This window comes from Monodon monoceros, unplaced genomic scaffold (genome assembly GCF_005190385.1).
Source record: "Monodon monoceros isolate NGI ecotype Baffin Bay Population unplaced genomic scaffold, NGI_Narwhal_1 Super_Scaffold_21, whole genome shotgun sequence".
Classification (NCBI taxonomy): Eukaryota; Metazoa; Chordata; class Mammalia; order Artiodactyla; family Monodontidae; genus Monodon; species Monodon monoceros.
The window spans coordinates 78,105,822-78,129,151 of record NW_021703778.1 but is presented as its reverse complement, the minus strand read 5'-3'; the positions used below and the strand labels follow the sequence as shown (position 1 = coordinate 78,129,151).

Sequence of the window (23,330 nt, the reverse complement as noted above, 5' to 3'; positions counted from 1 at the left end):
GGTTGCCACATGGGTCTTTTTGAGACTTTGATGAACGCGAAACTATAGACCTCCTCCCCAAAAGTGTACTATGCACAAAATTTTGCACGGGATTTTGAGATTATCACACCACTTAGGACCCACCTAGCAGCCAAAGATCTCAAATTAAGATTCTCTGAACTAACACAATCATTTTCCTACAGGTGAAAAAAAAATAGGCCCAAGGAAGGAAAGGAGCCTGTTTAGATGCTGAGGGAAGACAGGACCCAGACATTCTGATGCTCAGACATTTATACTGTTCATTCCAACAGCACCTCTTTAGATATCATTAGATCTCCTTTGCCCCAAAGCCTCTATCTGGGGAGATCCTGAGTTCAGAAGAACTTCCATCATATCTTGTATCCTACCCTTTGTAATTGGAATCACATCAGGAGCTGGTCAAATTTTACCTTGTGCTTATTGGAGAACAATACGTGCAAAACTGAGTTGTGACATTAGTCCTTCTTTTTTCACAGACTACCTCAAAGCCCAGAACTAAAGTTAAAATTAAAATGTAATAAAAGTGTTAAAAGTTTTTCTTGGGCTTCCTTGGTGGCGCAGTGGTTGAGAGTCCGCCTGCCGATGCAGGGGACACGGGTTCGTGCCCCGGTCGGGGAAGATCCCACATGCTGCAGAGCGGCTAGGCCCGTGAGCCATGGCCGCTGAGCCTGCTCGTCCGGAGCCTGTGCTCTGCAACGGGAGAGGCCACAACAGTGAGAGGCCCGCATACCGAAAAAAAAAAAAAAAAGATAAAAGTTTTTCTTTTCTTTTTTGTTTTTTAATTGTTTGTTTTAGAGAAATCAACCCTGAAGTGTTGCCTATATTTACACTCTGAAACTTAAAACTTTATTCTGTGCTGATCTTTATAACACTGGAAAGATCCCACTGAACTTACTCTTTGTTCTCTAAACTTTTCAATGGTCTCTGATTAAAAAAATAAAATTCCAGCCTGACCCAGGAAATTTGTCCAACCTGTGCCCATTCAGTTTTTCAGTCTGGAGCAGAATTCTTGCACCCAATCCAAACAGAGACTGTGAGAAGTGAGAGGACCCAGAAAGCCTTTTCTTCTGTGTGAAAAGGCCTGATCTTAAGTGGACCAATCAATGAAAGAAAAGGGCTCAAGCTGCAGCCTACAAATTACTTTGAGTTTACTGTGCTTGGGATGAGGTGCAGAAATCACACAGAACTGTAGGTAGACATGGAATAAAAACCACGTGCACATGCATTCTATCTGCAAAGGATTTCCTAGGTACTTACTAAACTATTCCTTCTGCGCAACCATCTTTTGCTTTTCTAGCAGCATGATGTAAGCTTACATTTCTTGAACACTTTACCATATGTGCCAGGTACTGTTCTAAACGCGTATTATTTTAATTTAATCTTCATAATAACCCTTTAAGGTAGTCTTATTACTATGATCATTTTATAAATGAGCAAACAGGTTTTCAAAGGCCAAGTAACTTGGCGAAGGTCACAGAACTTGTAAGTCGCGAAATTGAGCGTCACATACAAACATCTGGCTTAAGTACTTGGGTTCGTTCGTCCTTCTCTGGTCAAATAAATAAGTACTGATACATTAAAGACTGGCAAAAACAAAGATTTTCCTAGGTACTGTATTATTTTCACCCAAATCTCCAGCCTTTCTTATTGATGGAAACCGGGTCGGATACACGGAGTGGACAGGGGGCTTCTGGTAGGAACGAGGCTGACGGAAAGAGACAGGGCGGGGGTGGGGTGGGGGCGTGTCTTTTAGAGGGCGTCGTGGCGCAAGGAAAGGCTCCTCCGGGGGTCTCCCCTCCCGGCCCCGACCGCCAGGCTCCTGTAGCCTCTGGGCCCGCAGCAGACCGCCACATCGCCGCGGCCCGGCCCCAGCGCCGTGCGGTCCAATCATCGGCGCGGCCTGGCGCCCCGCCCCTCCGCCGGGGCTATATAGGCCTCGGCCTCGCCTGATGCATCACCGCAGTTGTCGCTCGTGCTTTAGCCAGGGATCAGCCGAGGAACGGAGGCCACGGCCCTGTTCGCGTTCGGTTCCACCCTCCCCACGTACCGCGCGCCGCCTCTCTGCGGCCGCCCGCTGAGCGCCGTCGCCGGCCTGAGCCCCCTCCCGCCTCCCTCCTCACCTCTCTATGTGTCCGCAGCTGGCCGGCGCGATGCGGCTGGGCCCGAGGCCCGCCACGCTGGGGCTGCTCCTGCTGTGCGCCGCGGCAGCCGGCGCCGGGGAGGCCGAGGAGTTGCACTACCCACAGGGAGAACACCGCGCCGACTACGACCGCGAGGCGCTGCTGGGCGGCAAGGTGAGGCGGCCAGGCCGGGGGCTGGGAGGGCCGGGCCTCGCAGCGCGGCCGCCGCGGGCTTTGTCCCGGGACAAAGGGGGCGCCCGGGCGAGGCCTGGCCGGGGCAGCCTGACAATGGGGGCCGGGCGGGGCGCAGCTCACTCTCCCGTGGACCCCGGGGGCTGTAAGGCTGAGAAAATAGCGCGGCCGAGGAGCCGGATCCCTTCTACCCTCCCTACAAGAGGCAGAATCACTGAGGTTGTGTAGGGGGCAGGGGCCTTGGAGAGCAGGTGTGGGTCACCCCAAAAGCCCTCGGCAAGGGTAGCTCTATTTTTCTCCACCATTTTGCCCTCCTGATAGTAATGCTTGACCACCCCCTGTATATCGCTTACCCCCCAAAGGAAGAAGTCGATGAATATGTTAAACTCACCCCCGAAGAGCAACACAAAAGACTGAAGTCAATCATAAAGAAAATTGACTTGGACTCAGATGGCTTTCTCACCGAAAGTAAGGACGTCCTACACAACTAACAATGGAGACAGCCCTTTGTAGGAGACAGAAATACAAACATTTAAGCAGGGTGTCTGTTGAGTGTAGATTGCTAGTGTTCCAATCAATTACAGGTACTGTGTGAGAGGGAAAAAAGGACATGGTGAGTAGGTTTTATACCTGGAAATCTTTAGACATAGGATACCAACTAACACTCAGTGCTTTCTCCAGTAATATATAAACATCACTGACCCTACATGGCATGGGCAAGTCATACCTAGAGCAAACGCCCTGCTCCTCACATGACTTTTTATCAATATCAATATGATTATTTTAGAGAAACATGCTAAAAACCTTCTTAAGGCATTAAGTGGTTTATAGCTCTTGATATATGCTTCACTAGAATCTTAACAACTTGCTTCTTTTTATAAGCAAGTAGAAAAGGACCTGTTGCATGTGAATTATGTTTATCACAAATTATTATAACTGATAGAGGCCTTAGAATCATTATGTCCACCTCTTTTTGTAAGAAACTGAAGCCCAGAGGCATTAAGTGCCTTGCTCCAATGAGTGGCAAAGCCAGGATTAGAACCCATATCTCCTGCACTTAATTCAGTCTTTAATATCCTTAACTTAAAAAAACAAAGAAACAAAAACCAAAGTGAGTGCTCTTAGGTAGATTCTAGAGTCAGAAATGAAATGCACAGATTCTTAAAAGAGTATTCCAAATAAATTGCTGTGCATCTGCCTCACCTCATTGCTTAATTCATGTGATGAACCCGATCAACTTTCGAAGTTGATCCTCAACAAAAATTCAGGAGCTGTTTTCTTATAACTCTTATTTAAATGCTGTTCAGCATCTGAAGAATGAAGTTGCTGGAGAGAGAATTATAAGCTAATTAGTAAATTCAAGATGTGTTGTCCATGAAGTATTCACATTGGTGCCCTCAGGAATATTAAGGTTTTGTTCCTTGTACTTAAAACAAACAACAGAACCTTTAGACTAATTATCCAATAAGAATAGGTCCATCTTTTGTTACACTAGAGAGCACATAAAACAAGTTGATTTGGAAGACTTGGTGCTATTTATCTGTAAGGGCCTACATGTGTTCAAATATTTAATAGTAAGCTTTTTAAAAAGTTAAAATTAAAAGGAACTTAGTCCAAATCTTCATTTTATAGATGAGAAAGCAAAACCTAGAGAGGGTAAACTTATTCCTTACGGCAGAGCTGAAGTATGAACCCCTGTTTCTGACCTCTGTTTCGTTCTGTATTCTGTTAAGCCATGATGATCATTCCACTTGAGGACTGTTCAGGGAATTTTGCTTATTTGCACTTTAAGGGCCAGGACTGGACTCAGGTTCTTGAGAGACAGCTAAGTTCAGTTTGGGCTTTGAAGCCAAACATAGGTTTGAATCTAGACTCTGCTACTTACTAGCCGTGAGTCCTCAATTCCTAACCTCAATTTCCTGAACTGTAAAACAATTATTATAATTGCCTTGTTTTGAAGATTAGAGACAAAGTATATAGAGGACTTGATATATAATAATTGTTCAATACATGGTTGCCATAATTATTCTGCCCTGATTTAGAGTTTCAGGAGAGACAACGTGTCTTTACTTTTCTATTCACCTGACCTCCCCCAAACCAATAGAGGAGTACCACTCTTTAAACCAAATGGTGTATTATCTTTAAACCAAATGGGTACTCTTGCTTCCTTGCAAATATTCATGTTTTTCTTCCCCTCCCCTTTTTTCTATAATGCAGTATAGTAAATATTCCTATGATAGATTTTTAAAAGTTGATCTGAAAGTGGACATTTGCGATTTAGAAACTTTTCCCCTATGTCTTCAGGTACCCAGTTAAGACAGACAGCTATTATAAGAAGGGCATAAATCATAATTGCTACCCATAACTTTTTAAAATTTCCTCCAGATGCTTTATGACATAGTTAAAGGGAGTGTACTGTAACAATATTTCTCAAACTTCAGTCACTTGAGTACATTTTTCACAATTTAGGCCCTATTTACTTATCTATTATTTCCTTAATATAGTCTTGATTCAAGTTAATGTAAAATGTATTTTAAAGGAAAACTTTATATTTCATAAATGAAGAACACTATTTTTTCCAATACATATTAAAATAAATGGGCAGTTATTCAAATATTTGTGCTTCCTGAGATATCTGTGATAATTAGCAAAGTTATCTACAATTTTTTGGATAATATGTTTTAAAAGTCAAGTGCTATTTTGGCCAATTGGTAGTTTATTTAATAAATACTTGTTGAGCCAGGTGCTTTCTAGGCATTTGGAGTACCTCCAAAACATACCAAAACATACCAAAACTCCCTGTACTCAAAGAGCTTACATTCTGTGTAGATCACATATTATAACATTCTTAAGACTCCAAACCGCTCTCCCCACCTCCTACTCCTATTTCTATGAATACAACTAGGCCAGTTCTCACTCACTATTTATATACATTAAAGATTTTTTTCTTCTTTTAAAGAATGTTTAGAAATTCTCACTCGTTTAAGTATCAGGATTACTATCACATTCATTGTGTTCTGGGAAATTCTCATAGGTGAACTCAGTTCATGGATTCAAATGTCTTTTAAACATTATGCTATGCAAGAAGCGAAACAACAGTTTGTTGAATATGATAAAAACAGTGATGGTAGTGTGTCGTGGGATGAATACAATATTCAGATGTATGATCGCGTAATCGACTTTGATGAGAACACTGCTCTGGATGATACAGAAGAGGAGTCTTTTAGGCAGGTGAGTACAAGTGCACAAGCTTTTGATCCTATCAGTTCACTTTACCTTCCTGCATGAGTGAGCACAAGAGGCCTGAGGTCATAGATTGATTGCTTTGTTCTCTAGGCAATCACCTGTTTCACTTCAGTGGTCATTTTGATGGTTTCCTTTCTAGCCAGATTTAGGACTCTTACTCTGGACTACTTCAGTTATCCTTGCATCTGTATTTCTCAGCTGCATCATTTGTCCCCATTTCCAGGGTTGCTTTTTTAGTGTATTTTGAATATGTATCTCAATATTTTACTTTTTTTGTTATTGAACAATTGGTTTTATTATTATATTAAGACTGTAGAGGCCTATTCCCATTTTTAAGCACGTAGTTTTATATAAAATAACTAAAATTTTTTAAAATTGTGGTAAGGTACACATAACAAAATTTACATTTTAACTACTTTTAAGTGTGCAGTTCAGTATTGTTTAGTACATTCACATTGTTAGGCAACCACCACTCGACTTTCTGTCTCTGAATTCAACTATTCAGGGTACCTCGTATAAGTGGAATCATAACATTTTTGTGTGTGTGTGACTAGCTTATTTAACTTAACGTTCTCAAGGTTCGTCCATGTTGTAGTATGTGTTGGAATTTCCTTTTAAAGACAATAATATTCCATTATATGTATATATCACATTTTGTTTATCCATTCATCAATCAATGGACAGTTGAGTTGCTTCAGCTTTTTGGCTGTTGTGAGTAATGTTGCTGTGAACATGGGTGTACAAATATGTCTTCGTGACCCTGCCTTTAATTCTTTTGGGTATATATCCCAGGAGTGGAATTGCTAGATCATATGGTAATTCTGTTTTTAATTTTCTGAGGAACTACAATACTGTCTTCTATAGTGGCTGCACCATTTAAAATAACTTATTTTTGAAGATTCAGTATCACTATGAGTTCTGTTGTGTCTCATTGTTTAATTTGTTGAAATATATTTCTTAAGCAGAGTTGAGGAAGACAATATTTAGGAATCAGTAGGAACTTTTAAAGACTTTTTACTTAGTAATTACTAGGAACTTCTTAAGACAAATTACTATAAGCTTGAGAAATTACTATTTCAAATACTGTTGTACTTCAGAGGTAATTTTAAAGACTTTTTACTTAGTAATTACTAGGAACTTCTTAAGACAAATTACTATAAGCTTGAGAAATTACTATTTCAAATACTGTTGTACTTCAGAGGTAATTTTAAAGACTTTTTTTTTTTGCGGTACGCGGGCCTCTCACTGTTGTGGCCTCTCCCGTTGCGGAGCACAGGCTCCGGACGCGCAGGCTCAGTGGCCATGGCTCATGGGCCCAGCCGCTCCGCGGCATGTGGGATCTTCCCAGACTGGGGCACGAACCCGTGTTCCCTGCATCGGCAGGCGGACTCTCAACCACTGCGCCACCAGGGGAGCCGTAAAGACTTTTTTTAAAAGAGTTTTTTGTATGTGGAAAAAATAAAACCAAACACCTTGTTGCAAATGTTGTGTCCCAAAATATTAATCAAGGGTGCTTGGAAAACATTTGAGGCTCCTCTATTCCTTAACTTACCTATCCCATTATTAGTATCTACCTTTTAGTTTTTACCATGGCCATATTTTATCAGTGTATATGCTATGTATTTTAGAATCATGTTGTCCACTTGGACTCTGTAGGCCATCACTAACTCAAAATTGGTTGTTTCTCTGCTAATGATTATGCATATGCTATGCCTACACCACTGGTGTGGAGGTTAAGAGCTCCAGCTTTGGGGCCAGTCTGCTTGGCTTCACATTCAGGCAGACCACTTAACAGTGGTGCAGCTTTAGGTTAAGTCAGACCTCCTTATGCCTCAGTTTCCTCATATCTAAAAATGGGAATGATAATAGTATGGAGAAACAGTAATAAATATTGAGAGTAGCAGTTGGACTGGTAAACTCTTCTGTGTTGATTTGAAAGAATACTGTTGAAGAAAGCAGGTGTGATTCACATGTTTATCTTTAATATTTATATACAATCAGCTTTTGAAAGTTGTTTAAGCATTTGTTAACTATATCAGCTTTAGATTAGTTAGGATTTAATATATAGGGGAAAAATGTCTTTGCTCCTTTTTTTCTCCTTATTTGGGTCTTCATCTTACAGCAGACTGAAAAGAGTGCAAATCAGTCTTTTCACTACTTAGTGCTAAAAAGAAAACAAATGATAATAATGAGATCTGGGATTTGTCTACTAGTTATTCTCCTTTACTATAGGAATTAACTCATCTTAAAAGCATCATTCGCATTCCAAGACTTTTCTAAAACCAGACCATGGTATGATACTATGACTTCCCTTCCAGAGAATAATACAGAAGTTAAATACAGTATTTTAAAATCTTACTAGAATTAGATTCTGTCCTTTTTTTTTTTTTCACTCAAAAGATTCAATTAGCATCCCATCAAAAATAAGAAACGTGTGTGGTTTTTAAAATCTGTATTCTTTTGGGGGTTGGGGGTGTGGGATGAAATAATACATGATGTTGAGGAGAAAATCTTCACTTTGAAGAGGTACATGACTTGTTAATATAAAGTATTTATGAACAGTTTTTCTTTTAAAAGATGTCTAGTTCTAATGCTATGTTCCCCACCCAGGTACTCAGTACATGTTGATTATAAGACTCTACTTTTAAAGAATGAATTAGATGGACCTTAATAGCCTAAAGGAATTTATGGATCCCTAAAATGAACACTTCTCAATGGGAGTCCTAATGGTTATTCTTTGACAACACAGGAATATGTCTCTGCATGAAGTTCTATTTATAATACTTTATTAGATTTTGATATATATAGATATAACCCACTAAAAGTGGATGTGGAGTGTAAAGATGAACCCAGACACAGCTGCATTATTATTCAAAATAAAAAATCAAGGATGAAGAATGAATCGGTCTTAATCGAAGTAACAGACTAAACATTATACCATAAAATAATCATAAAAAGTAATTGGATATCTAAATAAAATAAAATGTTTCTATATGGAAGCCTAATAATAAACAAAAATCAACTTGATACCTGAATTTTATCTTATTTTTGATGTTTCATATAGAGAATACAGATAGCCTGGAATAATGACCCTCTCAGGCTGTGAAATGTCTGAAAAAGCATTTCTTTATGATCTGATGAACAAGTATAGTCAGCACTTTTAAGCAGGATAATTAAAGTTTGAGGACCAACCTGGCAGAAGCTCAATTGCTCTAACTTCTAAAGCCGGCTGCTGAATGTGCATGTATAAGCAACATTTATTTATATAAGATATTATCTTGCATGTGGTTAATCAGAATAAGACCTAGGCTTTTTTTCTGGTATCACAGGTTACATATTTACTCATGTAAAATTTTTAGTCTACCAAAAGATGGCAGTTTTGTTCTTCACAAGTTTCTATTACAATATAAAATAAACGAGTATGGTAGTTTCTATCTTTTTACTACTGTGTATAATACTTCCTACTCTCGACTAAAACACAAGGTCTTTATACAGAAGAGAAAAGTGTTGAGGTTTTATGAAACTGATAGTCTTTTGTTGTTCTCTTTTAGAAATTTGCCACTTTGAAAAACGTCTTTCAGTGTATTGGCTTCTTTAATATGAGTCTCTTAAATTGTGTTCCTCAAATGACTAAAACTTTTAAAAATCACATTATTTCATTTTATTTTTAAAACTGAGAAATGTAAACCAGAAAATACCTTTTTTTTTTTTTTTTAAAGAAATCTTAGCTGTTGAAAGAGATCCTTTCTTTCCATAGGCAAATTTGGCCAAATTCCGCTCCCTCTGCTGAAACATGGACCTCTTGCTCTGAATTGAAGGGTTCTTTCATAAGGAAATCTAAGCACTTAGTATTTTGAATAGTGATTTATTCAAAAAGAACTTGATTGACTCAACAAAGTACCTCAAGTTCTTATTTTTCTACTTTTCCCCATGTTAAACCTGCACATGACATGTAAATTATTTGGTCTAATTATTTAAAATTATGAAATGTTAAGTTAAAACAGCTATTTGGAAACAGTGTTTTCCCCCTGTCGTGACTGGGTAAATATAACTGGCTAGTGGAATCTGGATGTTTAAAAGACAAATTCTTTGGGGAAAGAAATGAGCCTCTTCACTGTAAATCAATCATCGTAAAAGAACTAGTGTTTCAGTAAATGACTGCTACCTAACCTCTAGTATTCCAAAAAACCGAAAAGAGTATTTCTTTTCAACAGTGAATCACATAAGTTAAGAGCTTCTAAAATATTTGAAATTGTACTTTTTCAAAAATGTGCAGTTTAATACACTTAAAGTTTATAGAAAGTTATTCCCAGAAATTCTCAAAATAGAATTTATGCAGGATTAGCAATATGCCACTATTGGCTTCCAAGGCTCTTAATCACAGAATTACCTTTGAGAAATTCATTAAAAGCAGCCTTGTCCCTAATAGCTGCTACTTCTTGATTTCCTATCAGAGTGTACTTGGGGGAAAAAAAGGAAGATGGGTGTGAGAAAGTAGAAAAGGGTATGATTATTTAACCTCGACCTCAAGATAGGCCCTTTTCAGCTTTTGATGTGTTTTATCTGGACATACAGAATTAGCACTGTAAAGAGCCTACAAAGAGTAGACTTCCAAATATTATGTACATTTATCAAAAGTATTCTCATTAAAGGACTATTTTTTGAAACCTGTTAACCTGTTTTTGAAAAGTCATTTTGAAGACCAGAAATAGTTAGAAATAGACATACCAAGAATTAATACATAGTCTAAATTTATTGCTTTGGGGACATTAAAAAAATTATTGAGACTGTTAAAGAAGATAGTGTGTAGTACTGTAGAAAGAACAGGGAGGATCCAAGTTCAACATATTTTAGCTGTTTTCCTGACATCCCTTTCAATAAATCATTTTATTTTAATCTCAGTTTTTCTATCAATAATAGTAATATGTAACATTTGTTTAATACCTAATACTTAAGGTTTCTAATTGCTTGATAGGAATTCTCATCCCAGTTGCTTAACAGAGGTTTTTTTTCTTATTTATTATAAATTGTTCAATTTATTTAAACTAAAAAAAAAACAGTTCACCCATTTCTGTCATCTCCCCACCTCCCCACCTCTGGCAACCACCAGTCTGTTCTCTGTGTCTTGAGCTTGGTTTGGGGGGAGTTTTTTGTTTGTTTTTAGATTCCACATATAAGAGATCATACAGTATTTGTCTTTCTCTGACTTATTTCATTTAGCATAATGCCCTCAAGGTACATCCATATTGTCTCAAATGGCAAGATTTTATTCTTTTTTATGGCTGAATAATAAGTCCCCTACATTCGAATGAGTTCCATTTGTAAGTCCGATTTGTTTTGCTCGTTAAGTTCAACAAAGTTAGCCTGGGTACCCAACTAACACAATTGGCTATATAGTACTGTACTGTAGTAGGTTTATAATACTTTTCACACAAATAATACATAAACACAAACAAGAGAACATTTCTAATCTTACAGTTCGGTACCTTGAAAAGTACAGCGGTACAGTACAACAGCTGGCACACAGGGGCTGGCACCGAGTGAACAGGCAAGAAGAGTTACTGACTGGAGGTGGGAGAGGAGGTGGGAGATGGTAGAGCTGAAGGATCGTCAGCAATAGGAGATGGAGGGCAAGCTGCAATTTCACTCACGCCTGACGCTGATGCCACAGGTTCTGGTTGCTTTCTGGATTCAATTCTATCTACCGTCTTGAAAAAACGATCCAGTGATATCTGGGTAGTAGCTCTTTCTTTCTTGTCACAGATGACACGGTAGCACTGGGTTGCACTCTGAACGGCTACTGCAAATTGATGTACCATTCGTGTACCATTCGTGTACCATTCTACGTTTGGGTCTTGTGCCTCGAAAAGTAACAGTGCCTCCTCAAATAATGAAAATCCCCTTGCCATTTCCTGTATCGTGAATCTCTTCAGTTCTTTAGTTACTTCTTCTTTTTGTCTCTCTTCATCCTTTCTCTGGGCCTCCAATTCCATCTTTTCACCTCGTTCCACTCTCTCAATTATTTTCACTTTTGTTTCTATTGTTATCGCTTGGTGCTTCTTAGCAGTACCAGCTACATTACCACTGCTTTTACGCTTGCTTCCGGACATCCTGGGCTTGAAATAAAGATACTGTACTACTGTACTGTATACAGTATTGTACAATAAAGTACACAAAAGCACAACCACTTGTAGAGGATGCACGCACGTGACAGTGTATGCCCGTCATGTAAACTAACTTACGTGATTGGACATACTATATATTGGCTATTGTAAATAATGCTGCAGTGAACATAGAGGCTCATATATCTTTTTGAGTTAGTGTTTTCATCTTCTTTGGATGAATACCCAGAAGTGGAATTCCTGGATCAGATGGTAGTTCTATTTTTAATTTTTTGAGGAATCTTTATACTGTTTTCCGTAGTAGCTGCATCAATTTACATTCCCACCAACAGTGCACAAGAGTTCTCTTTTCTCCATATCCTTACCAACACCTGTTATTTCTTGTCTTTTTTGTAACAGCCAGGTGTGATATCTCATTGTGGTTTTGATTTGCATTTCCCTGATTTATGATGTTGAGCATCTTTTCATTTACCTGTTGGCCATCTGTATATATTTGGAAAATGTCTATTCAGATCTGCCCATTTTTTTAGTTGGACTGTTTGGGTTTTTTTCTATTGAGTTGTACAAGTTTTTTATATATTTTGGATATCAGCCTCTTATATATGATTTGCAAATATTTTCTCCCATTCAGTAGCTTTCATTTTATTGATGGTTTCTTTTGCTGTGCAGAAGCCTTTTAGTTTGATGTAGTCCCACTTGTTTATTTTTGCTTTTGGTGTCAGATTATCCCAGTTGTATAGGTGAGGAGACCAGAGAGGTTAAGCAATTTGCCCTAAGTAATAAGCTAGTGAGTGGCATTGCTGGAATTCAGATCTTGAGTTTCTCTGACTCTAGAGCCTGTGTCTCTGTACTGCTTCTAATAAATGTTTGTTATTTGCCCAACTTACCTTAAGAGGGATGATGTGAAGATAAAATATGATAATGGGTGTAAATGTACTTTAGATTTCACATAGTTGTATTTTTCGAAGTATTTTTAATGATGTTATGGTATGGATGAGACCTTTAAACGTGTTCAATATTTAATTTTCAAAGCTTCATTTAAAGGACAAGAAGAGATTTGAAAAAGCTAACCAGGATTCAGGTCCTGGTTTGAATCTTGAAGAATTTATTGCTTTTGAGCATCCTGAAGAAGTTGATTACATGACGGTAAGGAAGAAACATTTCAAGATGACTATTGAATGACCAAAACTTTAAAACTTGCTTTTACAAAGTAATTAAAATGAATTGTATGGCAAACAGAATTTTGAGAGACAGGAAGATCTAGTTTTCCCTGCTTAAGATAAGGAGTGGGAAGAAGGAGGTTTTCTGGTGGGGTGTGCTTATTGGGAGGAAGAAGGTAAGGAATGAGTTTTCTTTAATCTCTGTAACATATATGAGCATCAGTCTTTCCCTGGCTAGTTTCTGTTTCATAACCACAGTATCTTCAGTGCCTTCCTTGTCTTTTTGTAGTTTTCCGACTTTCCTCTGGTGTTTCAGTATTAGTAACACTAGAACCTCCTATTTAGTTTACAGCATCACTTGTGAAAACTTTTGGTCTGGGAAAATGTATCACATTTGGATCCCCTTTCATAGGGTGTATGGGGGTAGGGTAGGGAGTACAGCTGCTAATGACTAATGATGTTTTTGCAACTTTAGGCATAATGAGTCCTCTCATCCCTTTAGTGCTTAAAAGAAGTACCAGCTCTTCAAAATTTTGTTGGACTCTAGGTTTAATTTAACACTGATTAAGTCCCTCCTATGACTTGATAAGCTTCTTGAGAACAGAAACTATCGTATTGGAGGGTAAAGATTAATATAAGACATGGCTTTTAAAAAATAGGCTAAACATTTATATTGAGGTCTGTTGCCTGGCATCAGCCTCCAGCCATGTGGCTTAGTTCCCTGGACATTTCAGGGAGGGGAGATGTAGCTTTTTGTTTAATGGGTCATGGTCAGATGCTGCTACCTTGTTAGCCAGGCTGCAGATATGTTTTTCATGACCTAGTTTAAGAACATTGGCACAATTTGTTTAATTAGGGCCAATTAGGGCCAAAAATTGAGCCCTAGCATGGTAGGCAGAGGATGTTGGATCTTGATTGAGGAATAAGGAACAGTTGAAGACTGAGGAGGGAAATGACCAATGAAAGCAATGAAATAATTTAGGCATTATATGTTATGGCCCCGGAATACAAGGTGGCAATGGAATGAATTAGACTTGACCAACATTTTGAAGAAAGCATAGACAGGATTGTTGACTGACTAAGCACGGGAAGGGAGGGGGGCAAGAGTCAGAGATGACTGTGAGGTTTGGGGCTGGCGTAACAATGAAAGCCCATTGCAGAATGGGGTGTGTCAGTATGGGGAGGTATGTTCTTTGTGCTGAGTTGGCCTTGATGGCAGCATATAAGGTGTGTGACCATAAATTGGTGTCTCATTCAGAGCAGCTTCATTAATTCCTATTTACCTTAATTGTTTTTGCGTATCCCTTTTTCCCTTTAAGGATATGTTTGATATAGGAAAAGGCAGGAGTACAAGATCAACTAAGTGATTCTACTTTGGATTAAAATTTGGAATTTAAAGATATTTTCATTCACGTAGTTCCAAAAATTATTTTAACCAAGGCAACATTATTGTAATAAGTCTATAGTTTCCCAAGAGGATTACTTGAATGGAGGAATAATCATTTTGATCAGTGATTCTTTCACTGGGTCACAGGCTTCTTAAAAAATATGATGCAAACTATTGTTTCCCAAGAAGATTACTTGAATGGAGGAATAATCATTTTGATCAGTGATTCTTCTACTGGGTCACAGACTCCTTAAGAAATAATGATGCAAACTATATACTGTGTCCCAGAAAAATCCTATGTATGTCCATGCTCATACACGTGAAGTATTGGATTATAATTTCAAGAGATTCTCAGATCCTCTCTCTAAAACCAATCTTTGGATATCCAGGTTAAGATCCCCTGGTTTCTATATATAAAATCTGTAATATTTGATTTTAAAAAACGCCAACAACTTGTATTTCAGTGTTATTTCATACAGATGTAGATAAAGCCCCTGGGTTTGACTAGAATGGTAGACTTTTGAGAATACATTTCATTATAGTTGGGATGCTAGAATCCAGATTGAAAGGTATTTGGGTGGCAGTAGGTAATGAGGAAACGAGAACAGTAAGGTATAACCTATGAGAGGAAAAGAAAAACCAGGATGGTGGCTAAAGAGTGCAGCATAGTCATTGGGGACTTGAATGTTTTTAAAGGCATAGAAGAAGGAGCTAGTGAAAAAGAGATTGGAGCCTTGGGAGAGGCTGGAGTTAAGAGTGAAAGAAAGCACTCAGGAAATGGGGCAGTATGGGATCTAGGAAGACAGTTGAGGGCTTCACCCTAGAGAAGAGGGGGAGAGAGCTTTAACTGCTGAGATCAAAGGCCTAAAATGATGAGAGGAAAAGGCATATATAGAGGTAATTAAAGGTGAGGATGCAATACTGGGAAACAAGGAAGCATTTCAGAAGACCTGTACCATGTTTAGAAAAACAGGAGGGTCTTTGTCAAGAGTGTATTGGAGAGAGTTAGGGTGAGGCCCAAGGAAAATGGAGGTTTCAAAAAACAGCTGTAGAGTGTATGTTAGGGAAGGTGAGGCAGAGATAGACTTCCAAGCTGCAGTGAGACCCCACCAAAATGGCAAATTAATTTACAAGGACTAGTTTCTATTTTTGTATCTTTCTCTGATTCTGGAATAAAGGAGAAAGTGAAGTGAGTCTGATACTAGATGGGGATTGGCATAATAAGAAGAGGGTACAAGGGGATATAGGAATATAATAAGGGAAGTACTGAAGCAGCTGGCCATTAAATGGGTCATCTTGGGTCAAGTATAACGAGAAAGGGTGTGGTCTCTGGGTCAGAGGAGAGTGGTTGGTAAGAAGCCTTGGTAAGCGTGAGGAACAGATTTGGGGGCAATCTGGTGTGGATAGGGTAGATTGGTAGAAGAAGAAGCAGGGAAGTTGAGGTTTTATAGGGGACTGCCCCATTTCAGGTCTGAGGGTAGAACAGCAGCTCTATTCAAAGACATCTGAGACAACGGTTCTTTTGGGGTTGTTAATAGATTTGAGGGAAAGTGGAATTAAAGCACAAAGGTAGTAAGATACGTCATTCTTCAGAAGGAGGGTAATGTGCAGAAAATAGGAGTGTGAGTTTAGTGCCGAGGCTGTTCAGGAGGGTGAAGTGGAGTGCTCAATAATAGAAACTTAAGGATGTTGAATTTTAAGCTACTTAATGTTTGGGGTTTTATTCCTGCTTCTAAATTCCAGTGTTTAGAAAGATTGTCTTGCAACTATGGACAACCAAAATAATTATTCCTAAATAAGTTCTGTAGTAGCATTGATTCAGATGGTGGTGGGATTGAAACTTTTGTGACTAATTTTTTTTTTGTGTGTGTGTGTGTGAACGGACACGCAATAGGAATTTGTCATTCAAGAGGCTTTAGAAGAACATGACAAAAATGGTGATGGATTTGTTAGTTTGGAAGAATTTCTTGGTGACTACAGGCAGGACCCAAGTAAGTAGCTTGGGGATGTGTGGAAGGGGGTGGGGAAGAAGAAAGAAATTGAAAGACAGTCTTGCTCATTGAGAGTTCTGTTTGACAGAGGAAAATGGAAGAAGAACTAGGCCTGATTCCTCCTTGTTCTGCCAAGTTCAGTAAAATACGAGGGAAACAAAGGAACTTAAAGCTTATCTGAGAATGCTGTTTTTACTTACTTTTAGTTCCACATCTAGATCCAAGCATTTTTATTCCTTTTCAAACAAATACAATGTAATCATTAATCCAAATGGGTGAGGAAGTAAAGGTTGATATTTTTAAATAGACTTCTGTACCCTTGCATGTAGATCTTGAAAGAGAAGAAAATATAGAATCCTATAAATACTGGAGTAAGACTGGAAGGTGGCTTACTGAGTGTTTGAAATTTGAGGAGTTTTTAAATGCAGCTTTTTCTGAAAGCAGCTGTCTTTTCAGAATTGTTGCTTAAGAGCATCACTTATTGTGAATGTCACTTTAAAATTACACATGGCATTGCTTTGTAAGAGCACGCAGGAAGCTTTAGTCACATGATGTACGTAAAAACATTACCTAGCTCAAACTTGGGAAAACTGTATCCGAACAAGTAGCAGCAGTTACCAAAATTACTAGTTTGTGATAATAAGCAACAATTTTAAAACTCTGAGTATCACTTTTGAAAATTACTATAGAGTTTATACTTATTTCAGGACTTTTCAGTTAAGTACCTCTGTTTCTTTGGGCCTCCTTTATTTGGTGAGCTTTAAATTCATTTCCTTTATTCTAGGGGTATACCAAACTTCTTATTGGATACATGTGATATTCTTGCATATGCATGTTTATGTTCTTGGGTTTTTTTTTTAATATATTAAGCAGCAAATGAAGATCCAGAGTGGATACTCGTTGAGAAAGATAGATTCCTGAATGATTATGACAAAGATGCTGACGGCAGGCTTGATCCCCAAGAGCTGTTGTCTTGGGTAGTACCCAACAATCAAGGCATTGCACAAGAAGAGGTAAGTGTTACAGAATTACTCTCTCATCCCCAAATTGGTGGTACTGGTAGTAAAGGAAATTCAAAATCTTAAGCCAAAGAAAGAAGTAGTGGAGTTATTTATTTAGGAATAATGCATTGCTATTTATTGATTTAAATCTATGATCTGTTTTAGATTTTCAAGGGGACAAAGAAGTTAAGATTGTATCATGTATTAATCTGATAGCACAATAGAATAATAAAAATTTGTATTTACCTATAGGGGCTCAAAATGAGTTATATTAATTTTGCTTTACTTTGAGATATCCTGAATTGGATTTGAGTTGGGAGGAGGCAGAACCCAGCAGAAATTAAGGAAGGAGGTAATGAGAGACTCCGTAGACAGACCTGGTCACAATGGTTAATATTTTTAGATACTTAGACAATAATGAGTACTTGGCATACCTGAATGGTTTTGACAAATCAAATCACATTAAAATGTGAACATCTTGCCGAAAATGCTTATTACACTTGACACCTTTTTGTTTTGTTTTATTTTAAAGGCTCTTCATCTAATTGATGAAGTGGATTTGAATAGTGACAGAAAGCTGTCTGAAGCAGAGATTCTGGAGAACCAGGACTTGTTTCTTACCAGCGAAGCCACAGATTATGGCAGACAGCTTCAGGATGAATATTTCTATCACGATGAGCTTTAATCCCTGGGTATATCTGAGTAGAGTACTGGCTCCTTTTATAGTTTGTTACCAGCTTTACTTTTGTGATAAAATGTTGATGTTATATTTTACATTCTTACGTCTTACCACAGTCAAGATTAATGTACACTAAAATTTTGGCCTTTTAGAAGAAACGTAAAACAAAAACCTGATATTTATTTCAAAACATATTGAAGAAATGAAACAATATTGTGCCATATGACAACATAGTCTTTCCTAAATATTCCATTTGTTTAGTACTGTATTATGGAATATTTGAGTTCTGTTTCCATACTTGAAAAAATGGAGGATTCTAGAGGTGGCTGAACAATGTTATTTAAGTAGTATATGACTGAGCTATCAATTTTTGTTTTAAGTAGATTTAATTTGGGAACTGACAGAAGGACATTGTGTTTAGTTTTAGCATTTTTGTTTTAAAACCTTTAAAGGAACCTTAGAAGGACTTATGCCTCACATGTTAATGTTGAGAAGTTCTGCTTAATTTTAAAATGGTTTCTATAAAAGGTTTTATTGTATGAAATAGAACTTTATATTTTTGCATATGTATAGATAGTAATTATATTTAATGTGTAACTATAGCATTATGGTGTGTGGAATTTGACATTGTCCAGAACTCTTTTCTTTTTTTTGACTGATTAAAAATGAAATGTCCTATCTTTTTATATGTGTGTTTGTTTTTCTTTAATCTTTCACGTAAACCTTGAATTTAGCAAAAGTTTTGTTGTATTATACATTACTTCACCTCATCCATTCCTGTATTTTATTTGGGGAGTGAATGTTCTCAAAACTCTGTTAAATTATATTCTTGCTGCATATTCTTATTTTGCCTTTTTTTTTTCTAGATAAAAGAATCATTATAATTGAATGTGCACCTGACACATTTCAGTTGCTATTGTGGCAAATGTGGTCTTGCTATTTGGGGCTAGAAATAATCATAAGAACTACACAGGTTGAAATCACCAGTAGAGCTGGTTAGTTACCAGCAGTAGAGCTCAAGATCAGTCATACTGAAATTAAAATCATACTTGATAAGCATTTGTCCACACCTAAATGGTCAGTTTTAACCTTATTCAGGAAGTCAACTTATTACCTTTGTGGGGAGTAAGAAAAGTGAGAAGGTGAGAAATTCATTTTTTCATAGCTTTGACTCACAGATAGTTTTTCTGTTTTCTTAAATTACTTTTATTTGTGGGTGAAGAGGTCAGCTATGCATTCTATTAATCTTTTCCCAATCTAAAGTTGTCTCCTTTATAGCACACACAGCACTGGAGGGCTCAGCCAGTCTTTATGAGTTATTAGAGAAAATCTGAAGCCCTTTTCTAATAGAATTAACTGCATCAGCTTACCTTTCTACTGCTCCCACCTCTGCTGATGTGAGTCGCGAATGCAAATTGTAACCTCTCACACTTTAGTGATAGCTTGCTTACCCTGGTATCTAAAGTATATAGTTTTCATTTTAACTTACTTACACAATACCTGTCTAGCCTTTTAAGAATTAAAGATATACTATTATCACTCATCTGCTACTTGTCAGACTTATTGAAGTTGGGATATTTGGAATAACCAGTTTGATTAGCATACTAACCATTTGTTTTTCTCACTAGATTCTCCAAAATCTATACCAGAATTGTTAGATCATTGGATATGGCTTTTATTTTTAATCTTAATGAGTTAAGAGTTAGCATTCTACATTGTCTTGATTTCATGCAGATATAAGAATTTTGGTGACATTATTAGCGGTCACAAATATCTGTACTCCTTCAGTTCCTGGCATAAAGAAAATTACACTTTCCAGCCCCCATGTGGGTGAGCAAGGGCTAGTTCTGACCAGTTAAATGTGAGTAGAAGTAGTATGTGTCACTCCCAGACCAGGCCAGTGACAAACCTTTGCCATGGCATTGTAGAGGATGCCTCACTTGAAATGGTGAAGCCACAAGATCAAAGTAGTCTTGATTTCTGAGTGACCACATGGAGGTCAGTTGGACCATCAGTGGACTTTGCATGATCAAAAAATAGACTTTTATTATGTTAAGCTACTAAGATTTTGGTGTGTGTGTTTTGGTTTTTTGTTTTTTAAACTACAGCAGAGCCCAGCCTATCCTTACTAAGTGAAGATTTAGTATTAAACAATTGGCTTTTATAAGCATATAGAGAAGAATCATCATCTACTTGCACGGAGTTTCTATATCTTCTGCTAATTCAAAATAGAAAAGTTTATTTTTAAGGCTTTTATTTGGATTTAAATTTTAAATAAGCCTCTTTAAAAATAAAACTTTAGGGCTTCCCTGGTGGCGCAGTGGTTGGGAGTCCGCCTGCTGATGCAGGGGACGAGGGTTCGTGCCCCGGTCCGGGAAGATCCCACATGTGGAGCGACTGGGCCCGTGAGCCATGGCCGCTGAGCCTGCGCGTCCGGAGCCTGTGCTCCGCAACGGGAGAGGCCACAACAGTGAGAGGCCCGCGTACCGTGCAAAAAATATATATATAAAAAAAAAAAAAAATTTAATAGAATTAGGATAATTTGAATTTATTCTTATGGAATGAGAGTAAAGATAGAATGAGGCTTTTTGAATAAGCTGATTCTGGCTGAAGGACTTAATTACTTCCATTGTTTGACTTCAGGTACTACTTCAAAATGGAAAAGTTGGCAGTATTTGCACAAATCAGTTCACATGTGGCTCTGATGGGCAAATATACAGGACAGAAAATGACTTTCTAGTTTGTGGTATGAACTTAAAGGAAGCCAGGATATTCATAGTAAAAGCCATGATGTCATGTTTGCCTTACTTATTAGTTCTTTCCTTTGCAGTTTTGTTTTTTTTTAAACAGAATTTATTTTTCGAGCAGTCTTAGATTCACAGCAAAATTGAGCAAAAAGGTAGTTATTTCCCATACACTCTGCTCTTTGCATATGCACAACCCCCTCCACTATCAAAATCCTGCACCGGAGTGGAATATTTGTTACAATTGATGAGCCTACATTGACACATTATTATCACCCAAAGGCCACAGTTTACATTAGGATTCACTCTTGGCCTTGTATATTCTGTGGGTTTGGACAAATGTATAAATGACAAATCCACCTTTATACAGAGTAGTTTCACTGCCCTAAAATCCTCTGTGCTCTGCCTTTATTCATTCCTCCTGCACCAAACCCCTGGCAAACACTAAACTTACTGTCTCCTTAGTTTTGCCTTTTCCAGAACATTGTATAGTTAGAATTATACAATATATAGCCTTTTAAGGTTACTTTGCAGTTTTGAATGTACACCATTGTTGCTCTAGGTTTTTGTGTTACCATATTTCCTTTTAAGTGAGAAATTTCTACCTAAACTTCCATAAGATCTTTTCAACTTTGGAAAATGATTTGGGAAAGCCAGTAAGAGTCGAATTTTTGAAACAAGTATAACAACTAGTGTGCTTCATTTCAACATTGAGTTTTTGTCTAATATTTGGCCAGATTTCCTTGCTGCTATGAAATTTTTTACAACTGATATCAGTGAGTAGCTCAACTACTTAAGAGCCACCAGAACAGCTACTAAAATGTCTCAATTTGATTTGGAAAAAAAGACAATTCAAGTACAGAGGAAAACAAGTATGGTGAAATACCTAGAGTTCGCCATATCTTTATTTCAAATTAACTAAAATTAGTTCATGAGCTGTCGAAAGTAAACCACTTGAATTTATAAAACTTTAAAAATGGTTAAAGAGATTGTTTAAAAATCACATAGCCTTTAGTCTTGGTTTTATGTACCCTAGACGAAAAAAATCATCCTAGTTCTGTTTTGTTCTATTTTTCTTTTCTTCTGAGGCCAGGATCCAATGAACGTAAAGCATCGTTCTTTTGCTGTGTAGTACCATTAGCAGTGATTGGTAACACAGGTAAAGAGACCATCTCACTACAAGGATACACTAAAAGCATGAACAAAGGTGTTTTTTTGTGCCAGCTGCTGGCCTGCCTGAATTGATGTTTTGTTGTTCTAACAACAAATGACCTCATACAAGTGATTGATTTTGTAAGAGTACTCTGTAATAAAAAAACTTGATTATATTTAATTGTAGACTTGCCTTCGTGGTGGTAAGGAAAGGGAAGCTGGGCTAAGCTGAGGCTGAGCTGTGACTAAGCTGTTTACAGGTATTTCACCTCACCGGCATATAGCAATTAGTCTTCCACCTGTGCTCCTTCAACCCTTCTTTTTTTTTTTTTTTTTTTTTTTTTTTTGCGGTACGCGGGCCTCTCACTGTTGTGGCCTCTCCCGTTGGCGGAGCACAGGCTCCGGACGTGCAGGCTCAGTGGCCATGTCTCATGCACAGGCCCAGCCATTCCGTGGCATGTGGGATTTTCCCGGACCGGGACACGAACCCGCGTCCCCTGCATCAGCAGGCGGACTCTCAACCACTGCGCCACCAGGGAAGCCCGCAGCCCTTCCACTTTTTAAACCCCAGCACCGCAGCAAAGCTCCTAACTCCCAAACAACCCACCAAAGCAAAACAGCAAATACTGCGAGCTTAGAAAAGAGATGAGGGTGATTTGTATTAATGCCACTTTCCTACTCAATTTAAAGACATGATAAACATTTATTTATAAAATTTCCTGTATGACAAAGAGAAAAAATATAACAGTTTATCTGGAAATCAATGTGTTATCCTCCCTTAAAGTTAAAAGAATGGAATGTAAGTTTCTTGAGGACTGCAGCTGTATCTTTATCATTGTGTTTCCAGTGCCAGTATGTGATTAGCACATAGTAGATATTTACTGAATGAAGTTACTAGTGACACAAGATGAGAGAAAGCTGACATAATATCAGTTTGTTTCAATGACTAATTTTTTAAATGTCTCAGCCTGTTCTTGTCTTGTGGTCTCTCTTTAAAAAAAAATTCTTTGGATGTTTAAATATATTGTTTAAGTATCTTTGAGATTATTCTGTTAGTTCTAGGTGTACTCCCACTTGTCAGTCCACTGACTGTCCCTCATGGTTTGCAAATTTTGACTGAATTCACATTTAGTGAGAGCTGTTTGCATAGAGTCTCATGTGTCCAAGGTTGTAGAAATGTCATTTGTTAGGTCCTGTGGGTTTTATCAGTTCTAGACAGGTTTCTGTGTTAAATTTCTTAGCCTGAAGTTTCTGTACCTCACAGTAGTGTGAATTTGGACTCCATATATCTGCATGGGCACAGTTTTGGTGTCTGATTTCTCACCAGTGACCTTATCTACCCACGATTGGCAGATACTGTACTTCCTTGTTCCTTTTTAGACCAGTGAGTGGGTTTTTCTAGTCTTCATTTCAAAGAGAGCCTCCTTCATGGTCCTGGCCAGCTCCCCACTGTAGAAGCATCATCTCCTTTCCTTTTCTTTGACATTAAGACCTCAGCCCCAGTGGTTAAGGCCCATA

General features: G+C 38.0%; 1 protein-coding gene across 2 annotated transcripts; it reads left to right on the top strand.

Moving 5' to 3' along the window:
* Nucleotides 1-1,945: 1,945 nt before the first annotated feature.
* On the top strand, nucleotides 1,946-18,602 carry RCN2 (reticulocalbin 2). 2 transcript variants are annotated; one of them, XM_029236281.1, is made up of 7 exons: nucleotides 1,946-2,312; nucleotides 2,693-2,798; nucleotides 5,365-5,561; nucleotides 12,731-12,844; nucleotides 16,140-16,236; nucleotides 17,107-17,249; nucleotides 17,770-18,602. In XM_029236281.1, exons 1-7 carry the CDS (start codon nucleotides 2,145-2,147, stop codon nucleotides 17,920-17,922), a joined length of 978 nt encoding a protein of 325 aa, XP_029092114.1. In that variant the 5' UTR covers nucleotides 1,946-2,144; the 3' UTR covers nucleotides 17,923-18,602. The 2 variants fall into 2 exon arrangements, with proteins under 2 accessions (XP_029092114.1, XP_029092113.1); XM_029236280.1 differs by having other exon boundaries at nucleotides 1,999-2,312; nucleotides 17,110-17,249; nucleotides 17,770-18,586.
* The last annotated feature ends 4,728 nt before the right edge of the window (nucleotides 18,603-23,330 follow it).